Source organism: Aspergillus nidulans, chromosome VI (genome assembly GCF_000011425.1).
Source record: "Aspergillus nidulans FGSC A4 chromosome VI".
Taxonomy (NCBI): Eukaryota; Fungi; Ascomycota; class Eurotiomycetes; order Eurotiales; family Aspergillaceae; genus Aspergillus; species Aspergillus nidulans.
The window spans coordinates 679223-703151 of record NC_066262.1 but is presented as its reverse complement, the minus strand read 5'-3'; the positions used below and the strand labels follow the sequence as shown (position 1 = coordinate 703151).

Genomic DNA, 23929 nt, shown 5'->3' with positions numbered 1-23929 from the left:
TGCTTGCTTGCTTTTTCCTATCCTTGTAGTAGGTAACCACATATGTTACTGGGCAGAGGATAAATGATGAGCGCGCTGCGTACAGGTTACATTCTTTAGCTAACAATAGCCGTAAATGCTCTGTTAGGACCTCAATATTGTAAGATATAATTTATGAAGCGCAAAGTTTCGCAGCTCCAGCTTTCCCCAGCCAAAGCCAAAACAGGGGGTCTGGCGTAGTTGATGGGGCATTGCCATTGGACCTCCAAGAGCTCACTGACGCCGCACGGGCGCTGGGAACGGCACTGATGCTTAAGTAAGCTCACCGCCGGGAGCGTTAGAGGGCAGGTGGCAGGTGACCATCGACCACCGCCGGCCAGCCAGGCATCTTCTTATCTGCCAATTATAAGCCTCATTCTCGCTCCTCTTCTCTTCAACCTCCATCGCCTTGCGCTATCCTCGTCATCTCCTGCTGCCTCCTGATCTGCCCATTTATCTCTTCTTCATCATTTCCTAATTTTTCTTCCAGCTTTAATTGCATATCCCTTGCCCTGGCCTGTCGACATTGTCTTTGCGTCACCGTTGGCTATCTCGTTGAAGCTAGCGTAGCTACCCGGCCCGCAAGCGATTAGTACAGCTTCGAGGGCAGCAGTCATGTCCGCACCCACCGTCAACCCCGTCGGGCCTGGTACTTTGATTACTGTCAAGGTGACCTATGAAGACCATACCAGGCGCTTCAAAATCCCTTTGAGGGATCTCGGGGCTCGTACCTTACCCCAGAATGTAAGTTCTGTCCCCACTTGAGCTCCGACCGGGGCCGCCGACCCTTACGACTCTCACCGTACCTTCATTATCTCTCTTTCGTTCACCTTTACCCTAACTTCAGCCTGAGTTCTCTCATGCTTTCGTCTTCCCCCTAAGCGTCCCAGGAATTCAATCAACATCATCGCACCACTCGATACTGACGTTCCCGCACTAGTTGCGCCAACTGCTTGGCACTCCGGCGGATACCAACGTCATCTTTGAACGCTATTCGGATAGTGCCGGTTCTTATGTCCAGCTAGACAGCAACAACCCGGCAGTTTTTAAACAGCTTTATCGGGCTGCGAAAGCCAAGCTGAAGCTGCGAATCAAAGCTACTGTCGTCCAGCCTACGAGCCAACCAGCAGTATCCGAGAGCATTAGCGAACCAAGATACAGCTACCTGGAAACCGTTTTGAGTCACCCTATTCCTGAGAAAGCAGTTGATACGAACGACAGTTCTACCACATTAGCTACAACTCTTCCAGTAAGTGCGGAACGGACCACATTGTTCGGCTCTCAAGACCCCTTCTGCTCGGCCACCGAAATGGAAGGATCGAAATCCGTCAGCCACAGAGAATTTATCTTGGGCCCTGACAGCCCGAGTGCTCCCGTGATCTCTCACACCTCCACTGCTGGTGTGTTCTGCATCGACTGCGATCACTGTGGTCGTCCTATTCCAAATGAACACTACCATTGCAATACCTGTTCCGACGGCGACTATGACCTCTGTCCGCAGTGCATTGACTCGGGCGTTAACTGCCAGGGCGAGGACCATTGGCTGGTTAGACGTTTTGTAAAGGACGGTATCATCACCAACAGCACCACTAAGACTCTCGCATCACATAAAATTCAAACTCGCGATGAGCATAAACCCCGGTCGGAGCCAGTTTTGGAAAGTGCTCCCGGATTAGCTGAAAATATCGCAATCAACCGCGAACGTGTGTGTAACAACTGCCTCAAAGGTACGCAATCCGCATATTGTATCTCTTTATGTGTTCTAATTGATTACAGAGTTCGACGAGGGTAAAATGGTTTCCTGCGCTGACTGCGATGATTTCGACTTGTGCATTACCTGCATTCTTGGACACAAACATGGGCATCACCCTTCACACACCTTTGTGTTGTTGGGAGACCACGATGCTGGCTTAAAGAACCTTGTTCTTTCCCGCTGCAAGCCCGGCCGTGGTTATCATCATGCAGCTATATGTGATGGCTGTGAAAGCGTACGCCATCCACCCGTATGACTGTTCGATAGTACTTGCTAACTTACTTTCAGCATATTACCGGTGTACGCCACAAATGCCTCACATGCCCAGACTGGGATTACTGTTCCGAGTGCCATCTCTCGGCATCTCGGACCCATCCTGGTCATCGGTTCGCCCCGCTCTACACGGCTATCTCTGAGCCGCTGCAGTCTCACGAGGTGCACTTTGGCGTCTTTTGCGACGGCCCTCTATGCAAAGACAAGCCAAGATCCGGATACATCACTGGTGTTCGTTATAAGTGCTCCGTCTGCCACGACACCGATTTCTGCGCCAAGTGTGAAGTCCATCCCTTAAATACGCACAACCGTACACACCCTATGGTTATGCTTAAAACACCAGTGCGCAGCGTCACTGTGAATACTGTCCACGAGAACACATTTAGCCAGGAGACGACTTCCGTGGGCGACCACATCCAGAGCTCGACGTCGACTCAAGCTTCCGCTCGCAATGACCCAGACACCGAAATGGAAACAGTAGCTGAGAAGAAGGTTCAAGTCTCTGAGGATTTACCCAGGGAAGCGAAGTCTATCAATCTTGAAAAGACTTCTAGTCCAGTTATGGATTCCGAATACCAAGCATTTTTCCTTGAGGATACCATTTCCGACGGCACGGCGATGCAACCGAACCAGGTCTTCCAACAAACCTGGAAGCTTTACAACCCTGGACCGCTCGCATGGCCTGCTGGAAGCAATGTCCGTTTTGTTGGTGGCGATTCCATGTTCAACGTGGACACTAACCACCCCAGCAGTCTGGAATCAGTCACGGCTGCCATGGAAAGCAATAAGCTGCCTCAGCCCCTGGAAGCCGGACAGAGTGCTGAATTCACTGTCAATCTGAAAGCACCCAGGCGTCTAGGGTCTGCAATCTCATACTGGCGAATGAAGCTTGCGGACGGCACACCCTTTGGCCACCGGTTGTGGTGTGACATTCAAGTCCGTGAGGATTTGGTTCCCGCTGCGGACGACCGCAAAGACGACAACAACATAATTTCTAGCGAAAAGACCCCTGAGCCCGCCGCGGTTAACAATTCCGACATCTCCGAGAGTCATATGGTCTTCCCTAAACTGGACAAGGAGTCACCAGCAGCAAGCACACATGAGGCGGTCAACGTACCGGCCACCGCTCCCTCTGTGACTGACGCTTCTGAGCGTGATGTCTTCGACGATATGGCCAGCTTGACCCTGGGAGAAGAGACCTCGACTGAGACTGGGTTCTTGACTGATGAAGAATATGATATTCTGGATGCTAGTGATCAGGAGTTTTTGGATGCCAACTCTTCTCGTTAATAAATGATGGCGGTGATACTTATGATAAAGAATGAAACTGTGGACTCTAGGATTTGGTATTTCCGGGATAATAGCGCGGTCAGGGAAAGGTGATTCAAGTTGTTTCTTATCTCACATGCACTGCCGACCAAGCTCGGCCGAGTAAGTGCATGCTCATGCGCTGTATCTCACATCTTCTCTCAAATTGGATACCAGCATGCTGTTCGTTTTCTGCTTGTAGATGTTCTTCGTTCACGGTAATTCTCGGCCTGCCTTGGGCGATCGCCGTTTCAAGGCCGTGGTGCCAGGCTAAAGCTCACTATTCTCCTCTCCAGTGTTCTTTCCCAAAGGTCTACCTTGAGTCGTTTCTGTCTCCCCTTCTACTTTCCTCTCGCCAGAAATTTCAAATGCAACATGGCTATTTCATGATTCTCTGCGTCTCATTGTTTTAAAGGTACTCGACCCATCTCAGCCCTCTTCTCTACAGTAAAAGTCAATCGCCAACTCAGAGTTTTCGTAGTATACCGAAGTCCAGTCTTTACAACTCCCAGCCGCGAATATACAATATTGGACTCCCTGAAGTGTGAAGACATGCACTAATGTTCCCAGACAGTATTATTTTGCGCATGTGAGGAGTCGGTGCTTGCTTGCTTCGATTGGTTTTCTCCACTCGGCCACCTCAATACACCAAAGACAACGGGATTATTTCTTATCATTTAACCTTAGCGTAACTCCACTCTCATCGGGTAAGTGAGAGTAAGTCCTGATGTGAGTAAAAATTGACGGCATAAAGAGACTCCAAGCATACCGTCTGCAGTCCGAGCATCCCCCTGGCCCCTTCTATCACGCACGGGATTGAATCATCCAGAACCCAGAACAACCAATCGCGTATATCTTTGCTTGGAAACATCTAGCAAATGACGCGTATTTCTCGGAAAAATAGTCAGAAAGCAACCTTTGATCCGCTCTTAGGTCGAAGCATTTTCACCATATCCTGGAGGCGAACCCAATTCACTACGTCCGGTCCGTCCGGTCCGTCCGGCTTCTGCTGGCAAAAACGCCCAACGATCTATACACTACAGACTCATTCTTGTCTTATACCACTAAGCTACCTTTGACTGGTTAAATGCAGAACATTGAGGACTCGACCTTGTTCACGAGGGGGGGCTTACGTTGTGCAAGTCCAGCTTGACCGGCTCACTACGCGTATTGAAACAGCAGGGCCTGATGGCTGTGGCATCAAAGAACTGTAGGCTGCGCATGGGCTTAGCCCTGGTCCTGCAAGACGATGATATCACGGCTATTGAAATACTGGATTTTATTGTGTGGACGCGCTCGGCGGATAACCGGGGAACTCAGTCTATTCACGATCAGATCTCGTTGACCGCAAAATCGATACTCTTAGCTACTACAATGACCTGTATAAGACAGCAGAAGACGACGCTAGCAGCTATATTCTGGCTGGTCTCCGACGGGTTATTGGCTTGAGAAAGACGCATCGAGACGCCGTGATTCACGACGGCGTGATTGTGGTATGTCAGGCAGATTCGGACTTCACATTCAGGAACCGGCACCGGCTGAGCATAGACGGTCATCTTTGAGGACGCCAGGTCGAACATTCGGTCTGCCGGTGCTGCGGCCCCGGGTGCCTATGGAGCTGGCAAAGAAAGATCGAACGAGACAATGTTACTTGTGAGGGGGTTAATTCCAGTGGTATTATGACTGTCAACGTGGACCTGAGCCCTAAACCTCCAAAGTGAAGATAGAAGTCTTTTTTAAGTGTCACCAATACCGCATGAATGCAACGGCTCGGTACTACATGCACAAAAAAATTGCTCTATTTGATTGGGATCTTGTTTTTATTTGAAGTTGACTCGAGACTTATGGCTATTGACGCACTCGCAGCAGCCTCCTGAAGCGGCTGACTTATAAAGTTATATTCAACTGGTCACGGCAATTTGTGCAAACAGTAAAAGCTGAGGCATATAAACCCAAATGCCGCGGTCTGGCTGAACATTGAAGAGAGATATGCTAGGTGATACTTCAGAAGCTACGTCCTCCAGGCCTGCTCGCCTCCCGGTGTTTCAGCACAACTTGCCTTGTTCTTTAACAACCTACAACTCTGCAGCCCCACAATAATCGTACTCAGCTGTTTCATCTTGTGCCATTGGGCGGGTCGGCACTTTCTTAGACACATGGCTGTATTCCTGGCTGGATGCAATTCCGTGCTCTCAGCCATATCTAATTCAACGCTTCCAAGGACGCAATGACCTGCTCCGTTGCCATAACATCTGCAAACTCGCCGTCCAGACTGGCCAGGGTAACAGCATGCACAGTCTCAGCGTCGAATCCCCCCTTGGCCCATGTCGCCGTCGCATCGCCCACAAGCACAATCCGGCCTTCAACAACCGGCACTGCTTTCTCCTGACTCCCATCTCCATTCAGAACGGGCTTGCCCTCAGGATACCGATCCGCCACGCCTAGGTTTGCCGCCATCCGTACAGATGTCGATACGCAGTGATCTGTAGTAATGCCTGCCACAACTAGCTGCCTGATTCCGTGCTCTTTAAGGTAGGATTCTAGCCCAGTCCCGATAAAGGCGGAATTGACGTGCTTCCACATCACGGGCTCTGAACCATCTTGTGCCGGCTGGACACAAGCCAAGGGCTGAATTCCGGTCCCGTTGGACGCGGATGGATGGAGAGGGGAGGTGAGAGATGTGGAAGAGTGGAAGACGTGGACTATTTCGAGTTTCGTCTCTGATCTGGATTTGGCGGCACGGAAGGCAGTTATTAGACGGGATAGGTTTTGTTCGAGTAGCGGGTTTGAGCGTTGAGTGCCCCAGTGACATGGAGTGTTCGGATCACAGTCGAAAGCTTTCTGATTGTCAATTAGGAGAAGGACGGTTGGCCGGGTGAATGTCAGAGATGGCATCTTGTATAGGCCTGGGTTGTGTTGTTTTGGTAGATGGGGATAAGAGGATTATATTCTGTTTAGCGATGAGTCATAGCATCAGAGTTACTCTAGCCCTAGAAAGGCTAGTTGGCGTATCAGTACAGTTTTTAAATCACTATTGATTGACATTTTATAGAATTGATGGTTTAATCTGGGTGATATCCCTTATAATTAACTAGGTAGTTAGTTAACATTTGTTTCTGCCTCAGGAGTCAGGCATCATATCACTTTGTCCCCAAGCTTCGCGTTTCGACCAGCTTTCCTCTCTTCATTTCATCCTCCCTTTTCTTCTCCGACTTTTCCAGATGGCGTCAATCAGCACGCCGAGGGCCCATATCTCTCATCTGGGCCGGAAACTCCCCAATTCAGCCATTACCCCGTTTTCTCAACTAACCCACCGGCACCGATTTCAACACCACGTCCGCTCCTCGCACTCCGGAAAGTCTCACAATCGCCCATCAATCTCCGCAAAGCCAAATGAGAAGCGCATCACTCCAGTGTCCTCAGCACCCGCCGTTTCGCTATCAGACGACGTCAATCCACCACCCAGCACCCGCCCTGCGGACCTCGAAACACCCGCACCTCTAGCCCCATCCGCCTCCGTCGGCGAGAAGGCGCAGCGTCTCATCGCGTACGGACGCGCATATCTCGCCTTTTACAAAACAGGCTTGAAGAACGTGTACCAAAACTACCGCAATTCATTGCCTATTCGTCGCTCCCTGGGCATCCCGTCGTACTTGCCTACGTCGCCGCCGCCGAAGTTCTTCATTAAAAGCAGCAGTGGGCATAGCAAACATGTCAAACCCAAGACCAGCCGCTCAACATTCCAGCTCCTCAATCGCTCAGCGTATGATGTCCGGCGCATGATCCCCTTTGCCCTGGTGCTGATCATCTGCGGCGAGTTCACGCCGCTTCTGGTCATCGCGTTTGGAAACGCCATCACGCCGTTTACATGTCGGATTCCCAAACAAATCGATAAGTATCGCAGGCAGCGAGCAGACCGGAAGTCGGCAGCGCTGAGCGCATACACAGAAGCATTGAATGGGTCTGTCAGGACTCCGAAACCAGGGTCGAAGGAGGAGCTAGATCTGCTTTCTGCTTTCGCGAGCAAGAAGTTTGCGAAGGAGGCTAGTGCACAGGACGTCCTGACTGCGTGCGCGGTGTTTGGTCTGATCAAGTCGCATAATAGGCCGAGTTTGCTGGTCGAGCCGGTCTATCGAAAAAGGTTGGCGAAACATACCGAGTATCTGGCGGTTGATGATAATTTAATTAAGAGCTGTGGTGGGGTGACGAAGATGGAAAGTTCAGAGGTTAAAATTGCTGTTGAGGAGCGCGGAGGGTATGGGCTAATGACGGGAGCGAGTGCGCGGGAGGTTGAGAAGGCCGAAAGGAGATGGTTGGAGATGTGGTTGCAGACGTCCCAGCCGGACAAGTAGCTACTAGAGATGAGAGGTGAAAGCCCTCGACTGCGTGATAGACAAAATCTCGAAGATGTACGATATAGACCTGGGCGTACATGAACAATGTAATATACATCATATAAGTCTATCCGCGCAACGATACCTTCAACGAGAAATCTACAATCCCTACACCCTGATGAATCGAACTCGTTGAGAAGATATCCACATCATCACAGACATACTGCAACGCGTTTACCTCATTCAGACCGCCACTGACTTCAATCAGGAACGAGCCCCTCGACTTACCCTTTGCAGTCCACTCCTCCTTCAACTGCTTAGCAGCCTGACGCACTCCTTCCGACGTGAAGTTATCCAGCATAACCACATCGGCACCTGCCTCAATCGCCGCATTTGCCTCATCCAAACTCCTAACCTCAACCTCGACCTTTGTCGCGAACCCCCCGACAGCCTTGGCAGCCTGAACAGCCTTCGGGATTGCAGCGGCAATATCCTGCTCCCCGTTTGCAGCCGTCGTTGCCGTCGATGAGGAAGCGTTATTCGCACAAGCCCAGACATGGTTATCCTTGAGCATTGTCATACTACTCAAATCATGTCTATGCGGGTCCGCTCCTCCAACAAGAATGCCGTACTTCTCAACAACCCTGAACCCCGGCGTTGTCTTCCGTGTCCCAGCTAGAGTTCCTTTCCATCCGTGGGAGCGAAGTATTTGTAGGAGGGATGAGGTCTTTGTTGCAATTCCGGAGCACCGGGCGAGGATGTTTAGGGCGACGCGCTCGCCAAGCAGGATCTTGCGGATTGGGCCGCGGACAGTTGCAACATGGGTTTTTTGGTTGGCAGGAAGGCTTGACCCCTCATGATGATGCCATTCGACTCTTCGAGCTGCGTTAGTCCGGCTGTTCAGGTAGGAATAGGTTGGAGGCGACGTACGAGCATCCGAGCTGGGAAAAGACTTCGTCGAAGAAGGGTACTCCAGCGATTATGCCCTTCCGCACATGTCAGCAGTCAAGTCCCAGTCAAGCTACCCAACAAGTACGAAGCATTGAATCAGTGACATACTTCACTCTTCCCCAGTAGCTTCGCTTCGCCTTCTGACTCGCCAACGACGAAACCGCCGTAGTCGAAGCTGGGGCAGTCCTCTTCAAGCCAATCGGATATAAGGCGCTTATATGTGGCTGGGAGAAGATGGCGGAGGTCGCCGTGTGCTGATGCCATTGTTTTTATTCAAGTATATGGGAGCTCAAATGAATCAAAGATGTTGAACGTCTGACGACGATCATAGAGGGGAAGTTCCAGCTACTCCCCGCTTCTACGCGGGGTTGCTCGGGTGCTTCCGGCGTAACTTGAAATCACGTGGCGGCTGTTTTGCGATATATATACTTGGTAGAGCCACAAAGGGGGCATAAAAGCTCAGAAGCTGTCTTGTCAGAATAGTAACACTACTCTCAGTATCCAAAAACCAGCATTACATTTAATTGTATCGCGTACGGCACGAATAGTGAAAACAGGTTGTTAAAGATTGCAATTACGGCGCACGCAGTAAACCAAGTATCGACGACACCAATATAATATGAGTCTTCGAAGCGAATACGAAACCGAAAAACCGCATTAAGTCAAGGTTTAGGCAACAAGGTTCGGTACGAATACGATCGGGACAATGAAGTCAGCGTTGATCTGAGCTCAGGGATGAAGCTGGGCTAGGCTGAGCTGCCAACCAGCTCGGCCTTCTCGGCCATGCCCCAAGAGTCTTGTCCGAGACACCGATGTCAGTTCGAGACTAATATACGAGTACTACGTTTTTGGGTGGGTAAACACGGTTCTTTCCGCTAAACGCCAAGTACAAGACACGACACAGCCCCGTTGCGAGTTGTCTTTTGTGTCGTGCTGCAGGCAGCTTCGTTCTGTCTGAGCTCAGAAACGGGGCTGGGCCAAGTATAATACTTTGGAACGATAGTGGACTTTGACAGCTCCTGTGACCTCTTGACGTTGTAAAGTTGGCTGTGCAAGAAAGTTCTCACCGTCAGCCAAAAGCAGGTGACGAGACATGTACAGTAGCCGTCGATTATTGGTAGTGACAGACTCGCAAAACTCTCCATCACTCGGTGACTGCTCTTCATGTCAAAGAAACATGTAGAGTACAAGATGCGAGCGGGGTAAACAACCTGGAGCCCAAACCGCCAACCCCGGCTGAGCGCTTGCAAATCCCCTAAGACGGAGCTGTGCATAACGGCTGTGCATTGGAGGTATGGATGATCTTGTGACCTTTATCTGGCACGGGTTAGCGGCTTCTTTTTATTCTCTCGGACTGTCGGGGACCCGGTTAGTTACTCCCGTGGCAGCGGGCATGACATTTCACGAAGCCCGCTGCTAAAGGGACCCCGTGCATAACAGGGGACCAGGGACAGAAAGGACTTAAGCGGATATAGACCTGTATCCGACGATCCTAAAGAGATGTTGAGAGAATGTTTGTCTCATGATATAGCCTTTAGCTAAGGGAAGATGTCGATGGTGGAGTAAGAGCATGTCGCTTTCCATAGTTGAGAATGAAACAATTAACGTCCTCTATACGCTGGTACTCGAATTCATGCCCGCGATCCAAGAGGAGAAGGTGAAGAAGGATGTTTGGAATGCGTAAAAGACCGGCAGCTGGAGATGCTATTAGCTCAGCCCCGTCAGCATCTTCCCTAAGTATTGCGGGCTGGGAATGACCAGGACCGGTGACCCCAGTCTTATCCCGTAAGCCCAACGCAATATGACTTACGAAACTGCCCAGTAGTAGTGCCAAGCACTCAATATGAGGAGGATCCTGTACTAGTGAATGTTACCCTTGGAGACGGCCGTGGTCGAGTGGACAAACCGGACTCTGGAAGTTCACGGCTCCGTTCTGAGCTCCAGCGCCAGGTGAACACCGAGAGATCGCCGTAATGCATGCACAAATATTCCGTATTATACCGCAGGCGAGGATCCGATCCGGGTTGTTTGTATTGGAGTAATTTACACTAGGAGAACATGTTTTTTTTGGAAGTTAGCCGGCTCCAAGCTAGAACGATCGCCCGTTTCGAGAAGTCTTGGCGCTCAGGAACCAGAGCCACATACGTACTACCACTTATTGACGCCTACTCATAGTGAGGCCTAAGGGCTTGGTATGGAACTACTATCAAGCGAAGACACGGTATTGTGCAAAGGATGTGGATCTGTTTCTGCTGACTCAAGGACGCTGCCGCTGATATTGACATGCTGAAGTGAGGCTTTTAAGAATTTTCCGGTGGACCGTCAATCGGGCACTGGCCCGCTTGATCAGATGACAGGAATCTACGGACTGAGCACAAGGAATCAGTCGGGAAGTCGGTACAATCGGCATGTTTTGTGTTGTGGCGACATTTTTAATGGAGTCCAGTCTTTGTGCTCATCATCCAAAGTTCGTTGTAGGAGCATTGACCAGACTAGCCCCTCCAAGCCTTGTACATGATCCGACTTCCATACTTCTCTCCCTTCTTCAAGACGACGGTATGCCGCCACTTCTCCTCGTTAATTGCATTCACGTACCGACTGGGCTCAATGCAGAAGCCGGCCCAGGGTCCTCGAGCCGGATTTTCCTCATCGGCCTTTTGCACGTCAATCCCGGCGCCCGTGTAGAACTGGAAGGCTGGATCAGTGCTGTGCACCTGCAGGTTCATGCGAGTATCGGCGTGCCGGAACTCGGCGAGGAGTTTAAGTGGTCGGTTGCGGGTGTCGAGGGACACCCCGCTCAGATCGCGGTCGACGACGAAACAGTCGTCGAAGGTGGCTTTGTCAGGACCGAACTCGAAAGGCTGCGTTGTGTCTATCGAGTGAGGAGAGATCTGGCCTAATGGAATGCCGTTCTCAAGGGGGAGGTAGTCGCGAGTCGTCAGTTTTGCGGTAACGCCTTCTGCGGCGGAGGCGGCGCCGCTGAGGTTGAAGTAGCTGCGTACCGTCAGCGATTGTCTGCAGGTACAGAACGAGGGATACATACCTGTGGTTCGTGATGTTGATGACCGTCTCCTCAACCTCATCACCCACCAACTCAGCCTCGTACTCGATGTTAAGAATCGACCGCGGCAGCCCACCTTCCACCTCTTCACTAACGACGTAGTAAACCCTCAGTTCCACAGTCCCGGGATACCCATTATCCCCATCAGGGCTCAGGTATGTATAAAGCAGCGCATCCTTTCCGTCCCGTTTGATAACAGTCGGTCCCTCAAACTCCTGCCGTCCAAACCCACGGCTTCCCCCATGCAACGCATTCGGCGGGTTGTTAATCTCAAGCTTGTACTCGCGGCCATTGAGGTTATTGATGACACCGTTCTTGATGCGGTTGGCGACGCGGCCGATTGTAGCGCCGAACCAGGGTTTGTTATACTTCTCGTAGTATTCCTTCTTGGTGAAGCCTTGGACAATGTTCTGGCCGTCGACATTGAATTCTTGGATGATGGCGGCCAGGTTTGAGAACTTTACGGAAGTGTGGTCGCCCATTTTGTGTTTGTCTTGCTGATGCGCCTGAGCTTTTCAATTGCAAAGGTTGCAAGGTTGCAGGTGTATACTGTCAGTTGCGCTTGATGTTCGGCGGAGATTGATATAGGTGGTGTTATGGAGGGGCTTCTACCCCGCAATTACCCGTCGCGCAACTTGGAACATCATCAATTTATCCTTCCACAGGTGGCCTTTCTGCTTGCGGTTAAATTAGAGCTCTTAACCTGACTCTGAGCGCTGGTCGCCGTTTTAGGCTAAATCTGGTCGGGTAATAATATCCTCAAGAGCTTGACGCTGGAGAGAAGTTGTCGCAATGAAAAAAAGCAGTTATTCCAGCTACGGGAGTCCTTAGTCCTTGGATTTGAGTTCACCATTGCTGCTGCCGTCCGTCTGACTCCTAGAATATAGGCTAGCGTTCGAATTCACTCCGCGGATTAGATGCACGCTAGTATATCTGCCCCAAAAACCTCAGGCAAAATACAGCAGGTACAACCAATAAAGTGCCTAGGTGAATGTCTGCGATGCCCAGTTCCGGGGTTCCCAGCTTCTTAACAATGCCGAAAACAAATGATTTGATTTGCAGCAAAGATGAGCTTGCTCTTATCTGATCCACATCAGTGTCGCGAGTCCCAAATCATAGTGCCAAGTACAAGTAGCATATATCTACGGCGCAGCGAATCACTTGTCTCAATATTCGACTCATCTTCACTCATCCTTTGCGGAGCGATGCCTACCAACTTCATCAACAATATTCGAAAAGCTGACCTCCTCTTACACTCTCAATCGTATTTTTAAAACGACCCAGGTACCCCAGATACTAAAACTGCAGACTCGGACAAACAGCTCAGTCGGCAGCCGTCCCGCGGACTCCTTATCATCCGAATCCGTGCCTTAGGGCCGCTGACAAAGCGGATGACTTGCCCAGCCACATTGTAAGCGTTCAGCCGTTGGTGAGGCAATTTTGTCTATTGGCTAGCAATATTGGCTAGTGATATATGTATAGCTCCTGAGACCGCAGTAAAGCGGAAATCGGTCGATTGGAGCGCGGATTGCTTAGCATCTGCAAAACTTGGACGAGCTGACCTGGGGGTTTGGAATCTTGGGAATCCGAATGCTGGTATACTACCGAATATGGTAAGATAGCGCGGGAGCTGGATTTCTGAGCCCAACCAAAGCCCGGCACTGGGGCTGTACATAATCTAGCCCCAAAGTTTGGCATAAGACGGGTGCGGTTTGAGGCTTTTTTGAGTCATACAATGATCCTGCTCTGCTTCCGTGGCCGTACCATACTCATCTAGCTGCATTCCTGCAGCTGGACAGACTCAAAAACAGCTAGAGTCCTGTCGCGTTCCAGCCCTACGAAGCGGGCTGCGGGCCTGACCTGTGCTCAACGACGATGGCGTCCTAAAAGTTCGGGTGGGTGGATGGATCTTCTGAAAGACAGATGGATTAGAAATGTCTCCGAGAAACTGAGCGATATTACCAAGCAGGGTCCGCATTAGTTGCATGGCAAACCCTTCTCCCACAGCGGACACCGCCGTATGGAGTTTCTGAAACAAGCACATTACCGGACGCAGCCATTGACGCAAATCCAGGACGTGATCGTGATCGCAAATGTCACAGACGCAACCCCAATCGAAAACAACTAGAAGGCAGACAGAATTCTTTGATAAGACGTTGACGCCAGACTTACCACATCGTGACAAGGCAATGATCCTGATGCTTACGGGGACCCACTCATATTACAGCATGGATCCTACATGCTGAACCACACTATGGTACTCAGAGTAAAGTTCTGGTTTTGAACTTGGCAAACTTACCTCGGCAGTTCAATCTTTAACCAGGGTAATGACTTCGTAGAATCTATCAAATTCGCGAAAGTCACAATGCCTTGCGAGAGCCTGGAACTTGCTAGGTTCTCAAGGTCGTACTACAACCTACCACATACGTGGGATATTTCTGTCGACCTCTGGTCCGTAGAAAATGTACGAAATATGTTCAGAGTAGAGAATTCGATACCGCCGGTTATCGCCATTTAATAATAAAGAAAATCCCTGCGCCGAGCATCCCCACTTACTCTTGAGGGCTGGGACTCGATGGCCAAACCCGCCGCTAGCTCTACTAGTCTGACGATAGGACGAACGATGCTTTTCAGCGGCCTGCGCTTCATCGGCCTGCCAAGCGTCCGAGTCGGGTCGGACGTTCGGTATTTCGGACAAACATCTCACCTTCAATTTGCGATGGACTTGCGATGTATAGATGCTGGGTATAGAAAACAGGGCTCTGAGTATCAAAGTGAAACCATTTATATTGTCGCAGGTTCGGGGGTAGTAAAATGTAGAAAAATAAGAGCTGGACCGTTGGGCCCGTACTATGAAAACCACCGTTGTACCGATTACCGAAGTTGTGGATCGACGTTTTATAACGAATTCACAAGTCTGTGGAAGTCTGGTTGGCCCGCGGGCGGGCTGCTGACAGACGGAGGGGAGCGCGGAGATAAGAGCTGAGTAGAACAGTACGTGGAATTGACTCGTGACGTGCTGCAGCGTCCGATTACTCATGTGGACGCGACGTCATGTTCTGGGTTGCTCTAAAGCATTCGTTCATTATTTTTTATTTTATTATATTTTTTATTTTACGACAAGCGAGTGCCAAGACTAGGAACTTGATGTTTAGGATGACGATCAGGTAGTTGTACAACGAAATTCCATTAATACGTTCAGTTTAAAGATGGTGGTAGTGGTGCTCGTTCTCTATGGCGTAGCAAGGCAAGATCGAAGCGAAGCAAAGGAGGAGAGAATGGAGGAAAGAAGATACCGCGAAATGTCAAGAAACTCCGTGTATTTTGCCAACACCAGCACCAAAACACCGTAAAGAAGACTTGCCGAAACCCAAGCTGCATCCTGAAAGACCGAACCCATTTAGTGATAATCGTACATTCATCTTAGCCAAGTTGCCATGGCGCGGAGCGTTACGACGTAATCTCCAACTGTGTGTTCAGAAATTGGTTGATATCCTCAAAGTCGTTCTTGTTATCCAAGTTCCCGTATGACCCTGGTATCAGGCACCCCATTGGCATTGGACGATTGAACATTGGCGAGGAGATCGCATCTTCGTATGGCAGACCATTATATTGCCCAGACATCAGGTCCATTTCGTCGTAGCCTCCAAAGCCAGGGCTGGGCCACTGCGGGTTTGCTATTTGGGCGCTCTGCAGCTCAGACGGGTCGACCACTCGCGGCATGGACACGGCTGTGGTGTATATGGAGTTTGGCGATGTCATCTGCGGTTCACTCTTCGTCGCTGATTGCGGGACGTCTATTCGCAGCGTCGTGTTCGGGCTGATCGTTGTCGGAGTTTGTGGTACTGTGCGCACAGAAAAGGGATCTGAGAATTGAGACGGCATGACGGGCGACTGTGGGCTCTCGGAGCTGGTATCTGATGAGTCCTGGCGCTGCATGTGTCCGGCATTTCGCTTCCATAATTCCTGCTGCATGACCTCGGCGTGTTCTTCGAACCGCTCGTGCTTGCTTGTGTCGAGAGCGCCGAGCTGCGTCAAGAGATCGTGTGTCAAGGGCTGCCCGTTCGCTTCGCATTTCAGCGGCTCGCCCGGCCATCCATCACCCTCAAGAAGGCGGCGATACAGTTCTTGCAGGCCATTGACTAGCCAAGTTTGTTGTTGTTCCAGCATCTCAACATACCTAAGCAGCCACAGTTAGCTTCGGGTATAAAACTATAGGCCGACAACCAGGCAATGCTCACCCCTTAGGGTACACTTTGTCATGAGCTTTCTTCCTCTCGCCGAAAACACAGAGCGTGTTGTCTGCTCGACAGCGACCGCATGGTTTGGCTCCGTCACACTGCGCCAGGTCAGCGCATCAATGGGCGCTGATCGTGGGCCGAGACGAGGCTTAGGCTTACCTTGGACTTTTTCAGTCGGCAACGATCGCAAGCCTTGCATACTCGCTTGCGGACGCCGCTGTCTGAGTGCGAGTTGTCGGAGGACGGTGTTGATTGGCGCGCCGTCATTGTTTTCCGTCTGTATATAGATAGAGTCGGAGCCGAGGAGTGGAGAGGGAATTCCGGCGCATAAAAGCTCTCTATTGCAGCTCGATGACTTGCCCAGTCAGAGTCGCAGTCGCAGTCGCAATAGTTCGGTAATTGGCGATCGACGGGCAATACGTCAAGTGTATGAGTCGATGATACAAGGAGGAGCGAACCACAGGTGGGATGAGTATAGGCCGGATTGGGCGAAGGTTGCACTTCGTCGTGGTTGGGAGCTGTTTGGTCACCCAAAGTAAGAGGCCGGATCTGAAGCCAGGGAATCTGTCTGGAAGCTCGAGGAGGACTCGTTCTTTTATTATACTAGCAACGTTTCTGATTAATGCTGACTTGATTATTTAAAGCTAAGGAAAAAAAAAAACTAAACTAAATCATTTATCAAAAGGGTAATCATTTTCTTGGTAGTCTTCTTGGATTACGGTATTGAGATGCTTCCTTACGGAGATTGTGGCCCGTATTCCGTGAAGTATGTAACTGCGTATTTGCAAGTATGTGATTGAAATTTTGCACTTATGGCTGCTTATACTTCGCCTAGCAGCTTGCTTCCAAGGTCGCGAGTACCTTAATCAAGAATGCGTTCTAGCAGCTCTGCAATGTCCAGCCAGAGTCTGGCACCTTCCCCCAGTACTTGACGAAAGTTAAGCAGTAAACTGACGTAGGACTTGGGCAGCTGAAAATGTTTTTTCATTAAAACTTTGCGAAATTGCATTACATCGCACTGGTACAGAAGACGGATCGCGGAAACATCTGTCAAAGGAAACAGGCTCGTCCCAGCCTAGACTCGGGGTTCGGAGAGATTCGCAGGTTCCTCATGGAGCAATTTGTCGCTCCAACTGATTATCTGATCATGCAGAGTCCTTCCAAGAAGAGCCGTATATCCGATCTTCATTGCTGGTAATGGGATTAAGTTATTTGTTCTTGACATATATCACTTTGCATCATTTCAGTAGGAGTGCTTCTCATACTGCACGGGGCATGGCGAGCAAACAATAATAAAATGGAAGCAGAGTTGGTTGTTTAAATCATGCAATCAATTCATAAAGAGTACATAACTAATGCGCGCCGTCCAGCCTTCATGGTTTTAGTCACTAACGCTGAGGTAAATCGAGGCCTGCTGGATCTGGCAACTATGCCTCTTTTCCAATGCATAAGCGGATTTCGGCACAAGATCGGACTCTATGTGGTCCCCATCGGCACGCCATGCCGAGCACTTGGCGGCGGGCATCACTATGTAACCGTTCTGCAGGGGCCCCATGGGCAAGCAACAACACTGAGCAGCGAATACTCAATGTTGAATGACGATTATTCGTTCAACGGCGGCATAAAACCCACCACAACCGGTTCTGTATTATACAATCCTGGATAATTCAATGAGTCTCCTGATGATGCCTGAAAGCTTGGCATTATCGACAAGTTGACCCTGTGGCTTGGCAGTTGAAAGTTGCCATTTCGGCCTTCGGTTATCTTGCCTTGAGACTCAAGAATACTCTCCGCAGACCGACCTACTCAGAGTACAAAGATAGACACAGGTTACTTCACGGCATAAAAGTTCATGACGTGCACTGTACCTGTGACAGCGCTACTAGCTAATAGTAGCGTAGACTATCAAGAAAAGTGCTTTGACTTCATTCTTGCGCCACTCGATCACCGACCGTGGCCAATTCTTGCTCTTTCAGCTACAGTATCTTATCGTCACATCAATTGAGGGAGACGGAGCACTTAGGCTTTACACTCTGCGTGGCTAAAATGGTTTAAACTAGTGCGGTTCAAAATGATCTCGCGGCAGTGACAAAGTGTTGGGTTTATATAAATCAGAATTCATGTATCACCGTACCGAGTCAGTGACACTAAGCGGCTTTGATACTGATCGTGATACGTTTATAGCCCGAACAACTGAAAGCTCTCTTTCTGAATACTGAAATCAAGGTTCTAGATCATGATAGCTCAGCAGCGTGGGTGCAGCGGTGGATATCATGTTCTAGAGACTTCGGCCCACTCTGCAAGTTCACGTCATAAAGATGCGCGTACCCGTCCTTCATACCTTGCAATACTACTATGGACTTTGAAGTTGTAACGAATGAATTCGGTCGGCATCTGCTTGCGGACTCGCTCTCGATATCGAATCATCGCAGAGTAGGCCTGGAGCTCGTATGAGATAGGCTGCAACAGCTGGACCTATATAATATGACTTCATGCTTCGCTCAAGTGTGTCCTGGTTCTTTTGAAATTGACTATACAAGAAGGTAATTAGACAATTGCAGAAAGTTGGTACTATTATACATGCATGTCCACCAAGCGCGACAAACGAAAGGGTATAGGGGCTATGCAATGACATGCTGGAGACGATGTTTAACAGCAGAGTCGTTTCCATCGGCTGGGAGTCTCGCCTTCTGACGTGTCCGTCTCTGGTGTCCTTTCTGGATATTTCTTAACCTGCTCCTGGCCAGTGTTTGCGCGTCGGCCTTTCAGCAGGCCTTGGAATATGCTCTGGCGTTGGTTTGTCTTTTTGGAAAGGGTTGCTTCGGACTCCTTCTTCGACACACCGCCAGTAGGTGTTTTCCTTAGTGAGAATCCCACATGACGGGTGGGCTTTGTCAGCTCCTGATTATATTGATGGTGTTCTCGACGAGCTTCTACGACTCGTCGAACCAAAACTAAAGAATGTCAGATCGCGCATTTCGAGAATCGGGAAGGATCCGCACGAGCAAATGTTTCTTCGATATTAACCATTTCCCGAGCACTTGTTTCCATAAATCCGCTGTTGTGTTTCCGGGCATATTCCAGGCCGTCTTTCGCGCTGATGACCCGGCTGTCCTTCAGATCGCATTTATTCCCCGCGACAATCTTCACTGGGGCAGCCATACCAAATTCTACCCCTCGTGCACTATCGCCTAGTTCTCTCATCAACCGCAAGTTGTCCTCCGCACGTTGATCGGCTTCCATCTCGATCATATCCATGAAATAATCTAGGGCGCTTAAGGAGGACTTGCTAGTGATGTCGTAAACGAGAAGAAACGCATCCGATTTTAGGTTGGACGCTGCCCACAATCCTCGATATTCCTCCTGGCCAGCAGTATCGGTAATAGACAAGAAATATTGTTCTCCATCGATGGTACGCGAAACAGAATACGAGTCCTCTGGCCGGGTGATGAGTATTATTGCTTGTCGGAGCGATTGGGTTTGCGTTATTTACCTATGGTAGGGTCATATCTATGAACAGGATAAGGTCAGCACGCGATCAAATAATGCTTGGATTTGGCTTACTCGTGGACCCATTCGCTGCGAACCAGCCGCAGGGTGATGGAAGACTTTCCTATTGTCGGTCAATGCCATGCGCTGACTGTTTTCAGATATATCGTTCTCCACAATCAGTCATCAGATGAGACTGGGAACGTGAGAATGTCGCACAACATACCGCATCCACCGTCCCCGCAGATAGTAATTGAGATCTTGTTTGGGGCGTCTCCCATGGTGGCCTTTGCGTTGAATGAGATGTACAGGTTGATCGGTGCCGTCAAGCTCGAGATGACTACGGTCAGAGTAAAGGAACACAGGGAGAAGATCCTGCTAGCAAACTGGAATGAGAATGTTGCTGAAAGGATTGTCGTATGATGAAAAGCTGAATTCCAGGGATGTGTCTCTGCCTAACAAAACAAACTTGCAAAAAACGAAGGCAGACAGCCTAATCAGCCAATATTATAACCTTTGGCAGTAAGGAGTGTATAGCATGATGAATATCGAAAAGGGAGGGAAGGCTGAAAAGATGGTGAAACAAAGAAAGTGCCCCTTGAACGTTTGCTGCGATTATCGGGGAATTAGTGTTGGTGATAACGGCTGGAGATCGTCGTCCCTACATTTTAGGAGGTACCTATAGCATAAGATCCAAGAATCAAGACTGCGCTCAGCATTGTCGCGTGGGCAACGAAGAAAACACACAAATAATATCAGTTGTATGCAGAATATATGATCCAAAAAGGCTGGGATGAGGTTGCTGAACATGTCACGGGGGTTGAAGAGCTTGTTGACAGCAGGGCTTCTTCATTGCCACATCTTATAGAGAAATAACCAGGAATCCATATCAGATCAAGCAGCTTGATTTGATGATCAAGTCGATTGGCAAGCGTCAGGTCTGGACTTTGTACCTTCTCCAGCTTCAGTTGACAGTTCAGACCAGAAGACATCGCGAGCACGTGATATTCTACCCCGGCCATCATCGATCACTTCGCCGCTTCTCTCTTGCCTCCGGTCTGATGCAGCTGCAGCCAATCCCTAAGCGGTTTCTTTCTTCATTGACATTTCGAGTTCGATTGATGATCAATCAAATACTTAGAACAGTTCTCCTTGCTTTCTCGATACATCAATTGCCCAAGTTTGTTCTTATTGGCAGATCAATCGTCCCGTCATGGAGGCGGCCTTGATCGCTTCCAATCACTCCAGTACAGAACAAGGCGGCATGGACGAATTCCCTGCGCGAGCTCCCAGTTGAATCTCCTACGTTGCTCGTGGTGTCGGTCTCTTCAGCAGCTCAGGTTAAAAATACCTTGTCAATTTCCTCCCAGTGGGCCAGTGAACTTTGCTCGTCTATTCCTGCGTAGTAGGTCCTATGATTCCATCCCAGTTTAGCGTGAAATATCCGCCTCTCGTCAATTCCTGATATCCCTCCTTTATGGCGTTCACCTCAAACCCGTTGCGCCGTTAGTTTTCATCCTGCTTTGTGTGAAATCGTGGATGCTTTGCGGACAAGCTCCGAGCTCCCCGCATATCTCATTGATTGGCTCGAGCGCCCCGATCCGATCGATCGATCGGGCTTTTCATCATGGCCAATCGAGATATCAACGACTTTGGGGGGTTCGACGACAGGCAGCTTCCTGCAATTCGATCTCCAGACTATATCGAGAGCAACGAAGAGAGTCATATTGCACACATGGCCACGTATACATCTTCCGTCCCGGTGGGCGATTATGCTTACACAATGCATAATTCTATGCTTGCTTATGATACTGCCAATGAGGGTAATTCAGTGTCAGTGAGCTTAGGTTCGGAAAGTGCTTTTGCATACGATGTCTCTACCTACCCTTCGTCTACAACAGCTTTGAACTACGACCTCAATCAGTTCGCTTCCCTGCATTCACACGCTCCCGGGTCTGACAATGCCTCGACATATTCCAGCGCGCAACGCCATTACTGGACCCAGCCCCATACATCAGGCGGCATGGTCTCTTCAACTCAGACTTTGCTTTCTCACCCAGCACAGCCCTCTCGCGCCGCTGAGCCTTCAGCGGCCCAGAAAATACCTCCTGGACAGCTTCAAGATATCAACCCTTTTCCTCAAGCATCGGTATCAGCGACCTCCCATCGGCCCATCCAGCCAAAATCTTTGGCAGGAAAGGGTAAGTATCTTCTGGTACCAGTCCACTTGCCTAATTGACACGAGGGAACTAGGTGCCAGGTCAGAAGCTTCTAGGAGCAGCACCCCGTATCCCAATGTTTATTCACGAAGTGGATATGATATGATGGGCATCTTGGTAGGTCATGGCTTCATGGTTCTTCTTTTCCGTTACTTTTCCTCTATCTAATGTAATACATAGGCCGAGGTGGTATCGAGAGATAATCCTAGGATTGACCTTGGCCCGGTTGATCTCTCATGTGCCTTTGTACTCTGTGACCTCACAATGGAGGACAGTCCTATTGTTTACGTATCCCATGCCTTTGAGCGGCTAACAGGGTACAATGAGAAGGAAATTGTTGGGCGCAATTGTCGCTTCCTTCAGAGTCCTGACGCCAAGGTGGAAAAAGGGGAGCCCCGGAAATTTGTCGACTCTCATACAGTCAGCCGTTTACGCAGTGCGGTCGATCGACGTTCTGAAATTCAAGTAAGCATCATCAATTACCGAAAAGGAGGGCAGCCATTCTTGAACCTGGTGACGATGATCCCGGTGCGCTGGAACGCTAAAGATTACTACGTGGGTTTTCAAGTCGACCTAGTCGAACGGCCGGAGGCTGTCACACGAAGAAATTCGGGTATATTTTAACTCTCGTATCTCGGCTTGAGCTAAACTGACTAAATTGCTAGATGGGACTTACATGATAGATTACCACCGGAGCCAACTACCTGCTTATGTCGTCCCTGCTGCGGATATGTATCGGGATGGCCATGTTCCTACCGCCATGCTTAGTCCGAGACAAGTGTCAGTCATTCTGAACGACTTTGTCAAAGGCCAGTCAGTGGCAGTAAACCTTTTCCACCATATGCTAGTCGAGAACACAGATGACCTGATTTTTGTATTGTCATTTGAGGGTGAATTTCTCTATTTGTCTCAGTCATTCTGAACGACTTTGTCAAAGGCCAGTCAGTGGCAGTAAACCTTTTCCACCATATGCTAGTCGAGAACACAGATGACCTGATTTTTGTATTGTCATTTGAGGGTGAATTTCTCTATTTGTCGCCGTCTTGCCAAACAGTGTTGGAGTACAAGCCGAACGATTTGTGCGGAAAGACGTTATCAGCAATATGTCATCCAAGCGACATTGGCCCCGTGACTCGCGACATGCGGACTTGCACCACTGGCGACCCTATTAGCATACTATATCGTATTCGGAGAAAGGAAAGCGGTTATACCTGGTTCGAAAACCATGGAGGATGGCACATCACCCAACGAGGCCGGCAATTCATGGTCCTCGTCGGCAGACTTATCCCTATGTACTCACCTATCCAGCTTGCCAACGTTGAGAGCGGCGGGCTGGCCGAGAACGACATCTGGGCGAAGTTATCCTTGTCAGGGATCATCCTCTTCATGTCCTCAAAATCTCGCGCAGTCCTCGGCCAACCGTCCGACGACCTCATAGGGAAGCGTTTACAAGACTTTCTTGTGACCGACAACTTCCACTCGGAACCGGCTGTCCAGCAAGCGCTTGAAACATCCCGTCATAATCAACAAGCTACTTTCACCCACAGAATCCGCCACCGGAAGGGCCATATCATTTCTGCCCAGATCACTCTATATCCGGGAGACATAGTATATGGCGCTTCCAAGCCCGCCTTCTTGATCGCACACCTCCGCTTTCCAAGGGAACTCCAACTACAAGCATCAACCACTGAAGACCAAAGCAATAGCCAGAGTCAGAGTCAGACCTCAAGTGACACCGGCCCTGGAGACTACAAGACACCCCAGAATCAGCAACAGACAGCCGAATCCCATCAAAAACCGCACCCGAACTTCCCGCAACCCCCCACTTCCTCCGCAACCCTAGCCGTGCCGTCATCAGCCTCACCCAACTCCGCCGAGCCGCCCACTGAACTCGGCATGCACCTCTTCGAAGAACTCAACCCAACTCGCGGCTCAAACTGGCACTTTGAGCTGCGCGAGCTCGAAAAGCAGAATAGGCATTTGACCGATGAAGCGCAGCGTCTTCTTGCCCGGAGACGAAAGCGGAAGAGGAAACAAAGCGCTGCTGCTATGGAGAAGAGCTGTGCTATGTGTGGGACACGGACGACACCTGAGTGGCGGAGGGGTCCGAGTGGGAATCGGGACCTATGTAATAGCTGTGGGTTGAGGTGGGCGAAGCAGGTGAGAAGTGCGGCCGCAGTGCATAGTCAGGCAAAGTCTGGCGGTGAGGGTTGATCATAGATGGTGCTCCTGAAACAACTAGGAAGCCGGGCCATTGCAAGAAGTATGGGTAGAGTATTGTA

The 23929-nt window shown here is 50.0% G+C and overlaps 8 protein-coding genes across 8 annotated transcripts, besides 2 other annotated features; 3 read left to right on the top strand and 5 right to left on the bottom strand.

The window, feature by feature from the left end:
• Nucleotides 1–22556: part of a sequence feature (contig 1.56 1..45063(-1)) that runs on past the window's edge.
• ANIA_10407 (ZZ type zinc finger domain protein) lies at nt 634–3546 on the top strand (the record flags this gene model as incomplete). The annotated part of the gene is made up of 4 exons (XM_655940.2): nt 634–762; nt 959–1745; nt 1795–2006; nt 2060–3546. 4 exons carry the CDS (start codon nt 634–636, stop codon nt 3332–3334), a joined length of 2403 nt encoding a protein of 800 aa, XP_661032.2. The 3' UTR covers nt 3335–3546.
• ANIA_03429 (uncharacterized protein) lies at nt 5236–6251 on the bottom strand. The gene has a single exon (XM_655941.2). It carries the CDS (start codon nt 6245–6247, stop codon nt 5555–5557), a length of 693 nt encoding a protein of 230 aa, XP_661033.1. The 5' UTR covers nt 6248–6251; the 3' UTR covers nt 5236–5554.
• On the top strand, nt 6566–7704 carry ANIA_03430 (uncharacterized protein; the record flags this gene model as incomplete). Its single annotated transcript, XM_655942.2, has 1 exon — nt 6566–7704. Exon 1 carries the CDS (start codon nt 6574–6576, stop codon nt 7702–7704), a length of 1131 nt encoding a protein of 376 aa, XP_661034.1. The 5' UTR covers nt 6566–6573.
• Nucleotides 7814–9178, bottom strand: ANIA_03431 (nicotinate-nucleotide diphosphorylase (carboxylating); the record flags this gene model as incomplete). Its single annotated transcript, XM_050612457.1, has 3 exons — nt 8746–9178; nt 8617–8672; nt 7814–8561 (listed from the first exon to the last, which is right to left on the bottom strand). Exons 1-3 carry the CDS (start codon nt 8899–8901, stop codon nt 7814–7816), a joined length of 960 nt encoding a protein of 319 aa, XP_050468379.1. The 5' UTR covers nt 8902–9178.
• On the bottom strand, nt 10897–12281 carry ANIA_03432 (uncharacterized protein). Its single transcript, XM_655944.2, has 2 exons — nt 11681–12281; nt 10897–11631 (listed from the first exon to the last, which is right to left on the bottom strand). The coding sequence occupies exons 1-2, from the start codon at nt 12178–12180 to the stop codon at nt 11130–11132; spliced, it is 1002 nt and encodes a 333-aa protein (XP_661036.1). The 5' UTR covers nt 12181–12281; the 3' UTR covers nt 10897–11129.
• ANIA_03433 (Zn(II)2Cys6 transcription factor domain-containing protein) lies at nt 14834–16535 on the bottom strand. Its single transcript, XM_655945.2, has 3 exons — nt 16099–16535; nt 15940–16037; nt 14834–15878 (listed from the first exon to the last, which is right to left on the bottom strand). Exons 1-3 carry the CDS (start codon nt 16204–16206, stop codon nt 15149–15151), a joined length of 936 nt encoding a protein of 311 aa, XP_661037.1. The 5' UTR covers nt 16207–16535; the 3' UTR covers nt 14834–15148.
• On the bottom strand, nt 18904–19709 carry ANIA_03434 (putative RAS small monomeric GTPase; the record flags this gene model as incomplete). The annotated part of the gene is made up of 4 exons (XM_655946.1): nt 18904–19376; nt 19433–19449; nt 19504–19552; nt 19655–19709. 4 exons carry the CDS (start codon nt 19707–19709, stop codon nt 18904–18906), a joined length of 594 nt encoding a protein of 197 aa, XP_661038.1.
• lreA (GATA transcription factor LreA) lies at nt 21056–23861 on the top strand (the record flags this gene model as incomplete). The annotated part of the gene is made up of 5 exons (XM_050612456.1): nt 21056–21629; nt 21682–21764; nt 21828–22260; nt 22313–22464; nt 22590–23861. 5 exons carry the CDS (start codon nt 21056–21058, stop codon nt 23859–23861), a joined length of 2514 nt encoding a protein of 837 aa, XP_050468378.1.
• Nucleotides 22557–23929: part of a sequence feature (contig 1.57 2901..28094(-1)) that runs on past the window's edge.